General features: G+C 37.1%; 2 protein-coding genes across 2 annotated transcripts; both read left to right on the top strand.

Moving 5' to 3' along the window:
• Positions 1-816: 816 nt before the first annotated feature.
• On the top strand, positions 817-2,143 carry LOC122973744 (complement C1q-like protein 3). Its single transcript, XM_044341477.1, has 3 exons — positions 817-1,077; positions 1,186-1,314; positions 1,681-2,143. The coding sequence occupies exons 1-3, from the start codon at positions 870-872 to the stop codon at positions 1,959-1,961; spliced, it is 618 nt and encodes a 205-aa protein (XP_044197412.1). The 5' UTR covers positions 817-869; the 3' UTR covers positions 1,962-2,143.
• A 1,696-nt stretch (positions 2,144-3,839) lies between these two features.
• LOC122973745 (caprin-2-like) lies at positions 3,840-5,725 on the top strand. The gene is made up of 3 exons (XM_044341478.1): positions 3,840-4,147; positions 4,582-4,710; positions 5,075-5,725. Exons 1-3 carry the CDS (start codon positions 3,925-3,927, stop codon positions 5,359-5,361), a joined length of 639 nt encoding a protein of 212 aa, XP_044197413.1. The 5' UTR covers positions 3,840-3,924; the 3' UTR covers positions 5,362-5,725.
• The last annotated feature ends 3,438 nt before the right edge of the window (positions 5,726-9,163 follow it).

The raw sequence follows: 9,163 nt of genomic DNA on the forward strand, positions 1-9,163 counted from the left end.
ATTTGGAGGTGGCGGATTGGGTGGATGGTTTAACTCTAACTTGCAAAAAGTGGACTTTGGACTGTTCATTTCCTGAGTTGAGACAGTTTTTAAAAAAACATAACTACGACCTTAACCCTATGGTGTTTACTGTTGCCATGATGATACCACGTTTCTCAAACCTTAACAAAGTGGTAATTTTAACCCAAACCATGATCTTTCCCCACCCCTAACCAAGTGGTTTTTGTGCCTAAACCTTAACCAGACCTTGACCGCAGCGTTGTCACACCATAAAACATTGTTATTTTTTAACAGACTCGTGGCACGGTTTTGGAAAGCATAGACAAATTATGTCGTCCTTCTGATTACTGCCAATAGAGGTGCCGTATTAGAAAAGGCTCCTATGGGTCGCTCAGGAGTGCATCGTCAAATGACCTATTTGGTTGTTTAATTTGGAGGACTTGCAACCTGTTATCTCAGTGCAGTTCAAACAATAAAGAAAACATTGTATGTCCCTTAAATCTGAGAAAAAAATGAACAAGGGACCACACTATGGCCTGTGCTGTGGGCCTGCTGGAAGCCATTGTGCCTTAATTAACCCCTAAATTAGAATAAGTGTATTGAAAAAAGCAAATGACGATCAGGTTATCTACAAAGTGTGTCTTAAAATGGACATTTTTGGTACAATGAAAGACTAAACTAAAATAGTTACATCAACTGGACTTTCTCCTCTGCTAGTGATTCACCGTGAAAACAACCAATGGTCATGTCTGATGTGAGAAGGAAAAGTCAACAAAAAGCACAAGCTAATCATTGATAAACCATCTCAAAACACTGTGAGAGTGTTCAATGAATCACAGCTGTGGACATTCAGTGAATTGAGCTAGAAGATGATTCTTTTCGTTTGTCTGCTGGTGTTTTTCTGCTGCAGTCTGAATGTTGCCCAGCTTGGGGATGAGTTACAAACTGACTCATGTGTTTCTCAGAGTGAGTTTGCTGCCATGAAAGAAAAATTGGAAATTTTGGAAAATATGCTGAAAGACAGTGAAACCAGGCTGATCAACAGTGAGAGCCAGATTGCTGAACTAAAGTATCAAGGTAAATTGAATATTTGGCCATAATTCTTTGTTAAAGATTTAATAAATGTATTGTGAGGTAAAGTTTTATCTCAAATTTTACAAGAAAACATCTGTTTTATGCACACAGCAAACCAAAAGACGATATTTAGTGCAGCATTGGGAGGACGTGGCACCATTGGACCCTTCAACAAAGACACATCTTTAATCTACAGAAAAGTTATTACAAACGTTGGCACTGCTTACAGTCCATCAACAGGTATTGACACACATTAAAATGAGATATGCACTCAGTTGATAAATCTGTACAATAATAAAATTTACTTTAAACACACCTCTTAAATTCTTATCATCACTGCTTTTTCATTTATAGAAGTTACAGTTTTGTAAAAGTTTTAGATGTATATACACATTTCTTGGATAATTTGATGTCATTAATTTGGTGGCTTACTTATTTTGAATATATGTTGTATTACTGTTTTACATTCGTATGCGAATTGAACACTGTCTCTGGTGTATTTTATATGCTTCATTCAATTGCATTTGACAGTGATATATTTGTCAGTTAATGTCTTAAGATTTTTGTAAGATTACCTACACCAGCAACCTATTTTTTGCCCAACAGGTATCTTCACTGCACCTGTTGCAGGTGTTTATTACTTTACCATCTTCTATCATGCTGGAGGAGAGCATGAGGGAAAGCTGTTCTTGTACAAGAACAACCAGCTGATGGTCATGACCCATGATCACCGGTCAGACTCTGATACAGCCGATAATGGAGGAAACGCAGTGTTCCTGCAGCTGCAGCAAGGTGACCAGGTGTATGTCCACTTGGCTGCAAACGCACATGCTTGGGGATACGACCACCATACAACTTTCAGCGGTTTTCTGGTCACTCAAATGTAAAAAATTGAAATTATGTATCCCTTTGTTGGGCTACAGAATCAATATTTGGGTAAATACAGCACTCATCCATGCCTGAAGATATTTCTATTAACCTCTGATCAATGATAAATGTCAATGTTTTTAATGATTTAAAATAAAAATGTTGTTCTTAATACTGTATACCAAAAATAAATTGTCTGACAAAAGTATTTGTAATTCCTGTTTTGTTTAATTCATTGAGATATGAAATTGAACGATATGCATTATGAAGTTGAAATTCCACATTGGCCATTGCAAATCGTTTTAGACAACTAGTTCCAAATGTTTAACCCTTACACACTGTTCAGGTCAATTTTGACCCGTTTTTACATATGAGAGCAGTAAAAACACCCTGAACACCATTCTTTTAGCCTTTTATGACTTTTTATGGCCCCAAATATACAAAAATATTTCAGCTTTTTAAGATTTTTGTTCACCTGACACACATTTTTGTACAAGGTGTGTTCAATGTTAAAGTTGTCTCTTTTCAATAATATTCACTGGAAATCCTGATGGCTGTTATGTTCTCCTGTTTTAGGTATCATAGGACCGCATTGTAGTGTGATTGTGAATGTTTTTAGGATTACCCATTTAATAATGACTGATATGGTATTTATATATGAGAAATAGATTTGAATAATGACTGTGAAGAGTCAGACATGAACAGTAAATAAGGGTTAAAAAAACAAGAAAGCAAACATTATATCAAATATTTCACAACATCTCAAATGTCTCCTTACATGCAAAAATATCTTGATCTTCAGCATCTTCTTACTATGTGTCTGCTATTCCTGATTTTTGTGATAGATGACAAAATAAGGATGAGAGCTGGACTTTCTCTTCAGCACTTGAGGCTGACAATGAGAAGGAAGAGGAGAAGTTAATTCTGCAACAATAACCATCTTCATCATTCTCTCTCCTCCTTTTAATCAATTTACAGGCACTACATGTCATTTCCCCCTTACAGAAGTATTATTAACATCTCTGAATCTCTTTATATAAAGTTACCACCTTTAACATCTGCATCATTTTCACCACAAAGACAGTGGTTGTGTCTGTACTTGTCTGTGCCATGATGAGCCATGAAATTGGCAAGAGACCAGAGTCAAGAGAAAATAACTGTTTGCATAATCACTGCATACTGGAAAATCCCAACTTTTGAAATGTAAACCCAGCTGGATGCTGTTGGACCCAAACTGACATTTGGGGCGAAACTAATCTTTCAGTAAGGCAAAAATTCCAAACACAAGGTAAAAGCAACACAACAGTGGATCAATTACAAAAAAAGGGAATTTCCTACAGTGGAAAAAAGAATTTCTGTAAATGTCAGCCAAATCATTCACTGTGAAAGCCAACTCAGTTTAAAGTTTGAAATGTGTATGACATGTTAGAATGACTCCTACAGCTTGTATAGTATGAATCGATGAATTTACGGTTTGCATCTTCAAGCTGTCTTGAAACTTAAATTAACAAAAGTTTGTAGGAGACCAAAATTATTAAAATGATCATATTACTTTAGGACAGCATTTAAACTGTTAGGAAGTCTCAACTATAAAAAAAAGCTGAAAAACGTCATTATATTTTCACAATTCTGTTCACCTTAACCTGTCTATTATGTGTTGTCTATACTGGCTAGCTGAGGGAGAGGAGGAGAGAGGAGCTCAGTGCATCATGGGAAGTCCCCCTGCAGTCTAGGCCTATAGCAGCATAACTAGGGGCTGGTCCAAGGCGAGCCTGGCCGGCCTTAACTATAAGCTTTATCAAAAAGGAAAGTTTTTAACCTGCTCTTAAATGTAGAGAGGGTGTCTGCCCCCCGGACAAGGGTCGGACAAGATAAGAGATAGACAAATGTTAATTATTAACATCACTGATCCAAATGCATAAAAGGAGCCTGTGAGACCAAATAAGTCATAAGAAACAGAAAGATCTTGAATCAACTTTGAAGATGAATCTCGTCATTTTTTCAGTCATGTTGGTGTTTTGCCAGCTGACTCTGGGCCAAGACACTCTTGAAACTACTGACACAGAGAAGACTGAAATGCAATCTGTCTGCCGTCTTGACGTGTATGATCTCCTGAGAGAAATTGGTGCTTTGAAAGAAAAAATGGGAGGCTTGGAAAACAGGCTTAAGGAAAGTGAAAAAGAGATTGAAGAACTGAAAAGCAAAGGTAGATTGAAACTTTCTTTCTGATGAACTTTTCAACCAATTTTATCCCAGAAGATGGCTGGTGCCCATATTTACCAAAAATCTGAGAATTACACTGTGAAAAGCCAACTTAGAAGTAAAGAAAAAATATTTTCTGAGTGTGAGTAATACAAAGTTTATGGAAATTGGCTAATTCAACTAAACTTAAGAGACCTCTCAAGTCATTTAAAGTCATAAGAAATTTGATAATTAGCTTTTATTCTTATGTTTGCGACTAGGAGAAAAAAGTTACATTAGAAATAGAAAAAAGATTTTTTACTTTTATCTTTTACTAAATTTCAATTGGGCCCAGATCTGCAAATCACTAAATCAGAGCTTACTGTAACATAAATGACATAAAGTAATAATTTAACTAAATTAAAATACTATTTCCCTGCTATTTCTTTGGTTACACAGAAAAACGTGAGGTAGTTTTCAGTGCAGCGGCAGATGCAAGTGGACACATTGGACCCTTCAACACAGACACGACCTTAATCTACGGATCAGTGATTATAAACACTGGCAGTGCCTACAATCAGTTCACAGGTAATAACATTGTATAAGACTGACAATCATTAACAGGATAAGTTTTCTTGAGTGTTATGTTTAATCATACTAGAAAATTTATTTACAATTATGTCATTGACCACAATGGTCAGATCAAGTTACATTATGATGTGTACTATACTGTAAGGTAGGTAGGTATAACTCATTGCTTAATTAACCTTTTTTATTTTCGACTTGATGTATTGATGCTATGATTGAGAGAAGTTCACAGAGCTGTGAGTGAACTTAAAAGCGTGTTGCAATGAAGTGCATACTTTCAATTTCATCCACCCATTTTCAAAAACATTCACAATTACTTCCACAAAGCTGTGTCAGTTGTTTGAATAAAATGTTCTTTCTGCAGGTATTTTCACTGCACCTGTTACAGGCGTTTACTACTTTATCTTCTTTTATCATGCCGGAGGAACAAACCCAACAAATCTATCACTCTACAAGAACAATGAGTTTGTGGCAATGACCTATGATCACAGTACATCACACGATGGGGCTGATAATGGAGGCAATGCAGTGTTCCTGCAGCTGCAGCAAGGGGACCAGGTGTCCGTGCGCTTGGGTGCAAATACACATATTTGGGCAAAACACCAACAACACATGACCACCTTCAGCGGTTTTCTGCTTAGTCAAGGGTGAGAAAGAGTGCACCCCCCCACCCTGACCCCACCTGGATGGAACAGCTCGCTATTTCTTGGACATTCAGTAATTTGGGCATCATATAAACAAGATAGTAGTCCAAGAAAAGTTAAAAAAAAATGAATAAATACTAGCTGCTAAAACTAACTGGAGGCAAGTGCAAAACTCTAGCAGCAACATTAAATACAAGTTGTAACTGTCTTATACGCTGTGATTTATGCTGTTTACAAGTGTCTGGAAAGTAAGATTAGAATTGTTAACACCATAACTGTGAGCTTAATTGCTTTTCTTTCTTCTCTAAACCAATAACTAGAACCTCTGTTTTGGCGAGATATATGAAATAAATGTAATTTTTGCACAGTAATTTATGTGTTTTATTTTTAACTGCGTGGACTGTCAATGTTATCAGTATTTTTGGGGGGTGTTCTGTGTTTTTATCATCTAAAGAGCATATTATCTGCTGAAAAACCTTGTTTTTGCTGACCTCCAATGGTTTAACTTCTCACCTTACTCCTGTGACCTAGAAGTGTACTCCAGGGTGTGATCACTGCAGCATACTTCTGACTACAATCATCAGTGATGCTCAGTGTGGTTATTATTACTAATTTAAAAAAACTGTTTCCTGGAAACAAAATCTCCTTAAAGGATGACAGAGGTAATGTTCTAAAAGTGACACATTTGCTATACGTATTTGCACACATTGGTGGTGGAATAACTTAAAACTACTGTAGAATTTCTCCTTATATCCATAGAGTCATGAGCTTTTGACACCAGAGGGGCTCTGGAGGCCCAGATAGCTGTAATTAAATGTCAAAGAATGAAATGCCCCAACACAGAAAATGTATACTTTTTTCTAGAGATGCACCGATGTGGAATTACAGGGCTGATAACAATAACGATATTTATTGACTAGGGTACTACGGCTCAAAGCAAGATAATTATGTGTTTGTTGTAGAACTTATTTTATTATTACAAATGCAAAAATGTAAAGATGGCAATTGATTTCTATATTCAGATTGACAGTTGTTGTTTTTTTCTAATACAGCACCAAGGTTTACAGCATTCACCATCCCTACGATAAAGAACTCGTTTGGAACAACCAGTTCATCTTTTTAATATGAAGACTAATTAAAGGTTGATGATTATGCTGATTTATTAAAACTGGGTCACCGATGTAGTAGAAATCTCTAGTTATTTTGGAAATTTGTGCCCTTGATTAGAGAAAACTGAGAAAAAGACTGTAGATTCCCTATACAGCTCTTAAATGGGAATCCTACAACAACCAGAATGCATTGCATGCATCTCATCCAATCAGACTGACTGACTCTACTCACGGGGTGTTCAGTTTGGCACCAAAGACAGTTACTGAGCCTCCAAAAACCATTTTTCCTCATCAAGTCTGGATATATTGACACAGTGTGCAAGCAAACACTGTTTCTTTTATGTATTTTGGACGACGATGAGCTCGACCGGGATTTGGTCAAAGCTGGATGCAGCAGCCCACAAGTTACAGTTAACACACAGTAACACACATCTCTGCTCCCACATTTTATTGTGAAGCTAGTTGTTTGTTTGTGTTAGTGTTAGTGAATCACAGAGAAACATGGAGAAACACAGATGAAGTTTGTCTGCGTTTGGCTGTGGCTATAACGTGGTCGCTTCCTCTTCCAGACTCTGTTATGTCTGATTCCACAATGCGATATTCAGCCTTCTATTATGAAACAAGTTTTCTTCCATTTATACTGATATTTTAACATATTTAGTAGTATATATTTCTGTCTGTTTTTCCCCATGGCTAGCATAACATGGTAGGTGGGAGTCATTTAGGAAACCCACATTTTACTGTCCTTGAAGGCACCACTACAGAAAATGAGGAAATGTAGTTTCTAGTCTAAGGCAGATCTAGTACCTGTTGTAATGGCATGACAGAGTACACACACATAAATAAATTTGCCCCTATCAATAGGTTCATAGGCCACACAAAAAGAGAGATAACACAATGGTTGATCAAAGGCTATTACAACAGGTTTAAAGGCATTATCAGTATCATTTGAACATGATAAAAACATTTTGTGTAATAACTCATACACTGTGAAAATGTTACACAATACAATTAGAAGCAAAAAGCTGAAAACAGATGAAAAGGTTCATGAGGTAAGCCTGCGCTTGTTGAAATAATATTTCTGTTTTATCTCATGTATTCAATATCTTTGCCTACACTGACATTTTACCAAAATTAATAATATAAAAAATATCTACAGAATCAAAGTTAAAGAAACAAAGTCCCAGTGTTTTATCAAATTAATATCAGTTATGGAAGAAACAAAAGACAGAGTTCAGACAAACACATTCAAGTACATTGCTCTGTGTAAGATTTTGCATATATTCAAGTTAAGTCAGTTTTATTTATAAAGCGCCAAATCACAACAGAAGTTATCTCAGGCCACTTTTCATATAGAACTAGTCTATGTGGTTTGTCCAGGTGGTGTTGCTGTACCTAGTTGTCCAAGATAGTAGACCTGCTCAACTAGTTATATTCAGGGATACAATGGTGAGTGGGGCTTCCCATTTACTGCCAAAAAGAAAAAAAAAACATGAGCGAGCAGGTGAAAGTTTTGCGAGCAGGAGAGCAATAATAGTTGTCGAGGTTAACAGTTACTTTCTCCTTTGTATTCTGCACACGCTCAGAGCATGGTTTTCTCCTTGCAGGCTACAGACCGGAGTTTGGCTATGTTTCTCAGGTGAAAGAGACATTATCGAGTTGGCGCCTTACCATGCGCTTCAAAACTCATAGATTGATCTAAAAAATTACACCAAGATTGTGCAGGCAAGACTGGGAAGATGAGGATAAGGCACCAAGGTTCTGCCTGATTGATAACTGAAGATTATCAGGGCCAAAAATCAGGACTTCAGTTTTATCTGCATTTAACTGCAGAAAATGATTTGCCATCCAATTCCTAATTCCATTTAAACAGTTGTTAAGTACAGAGAGTTTGTGAAGCTCATGAAAAGTACAACTGGATGTCATTAGTGTACAAATGATAGGAGATGTTCTTGAAACTGCTGATGATCTGTCCAGTGGCAGCATGTATATGGAGAATAAAATGGGTCCTAAGACTGATCCCTGGGGGACACCACATGGAAAAGCTGCAGTGTCTGACACAAATTCACCTGCAAAGACTGACGAAGATCTGTCTGTGATATATGAGGAGAACCATTCCAATGCAGTCCCAGAAATGCCCACCAGGTGATTTAAGCCTGTGGATTAAAATGTGGTGGTCCACAGTATCGAACGCTGCACTAAGGTCCAATAAAACTAAAACAGAACAATCTCCGGGATCTGCAGCCATTAAAATGTTATTTGAGACCTTAGGGAGAGTTATTTCAGTGGAGTACAGTTTATGGAAACCAGAATACAGTAACCAGAATACAGTAAAACCATCACACAAAGCATATTATAGAATCAGGCATATTACTACTAAACAAACGTAAACGCTCTTTACCCACCTCTCAAATTTTGAAATAGTATTTGTGCAAACTTCCCATCACTTTACAGTTGTTAGTGGCTCAGAATGGCTTTCTCCCATATGACGGCATATCTCTGCCAAAATCCACGAGCACAAATGAGATCCACAAACGCAGATGAAGAGAAGTCACATGTGCAACTTAAACAGCTGCGCACACTTATTATTTTAGCGCTTTTACAGCACTCAGGCGCAGAATATCTCTGCTCACACAAGCAATATTGTAGCCTGCGAGGAGAAAACCATGATCTGAGCGTGTGCAGAATACAAAGGAGCAC

The sequence above is a fragment of the Thunnus albacares genome, chromosome 22, assembly GCF_914725855.1.
Source record: "Thunnus albacares chromosome 22, fThuAlb1.1, whole genome shotgun sequence".
Lineage (NCBI taxonomy): Eukaryota > Metazoa > Chordata > Actinopteri > Scombriformes > Scombridae > Thunnus > Thunnus albacares.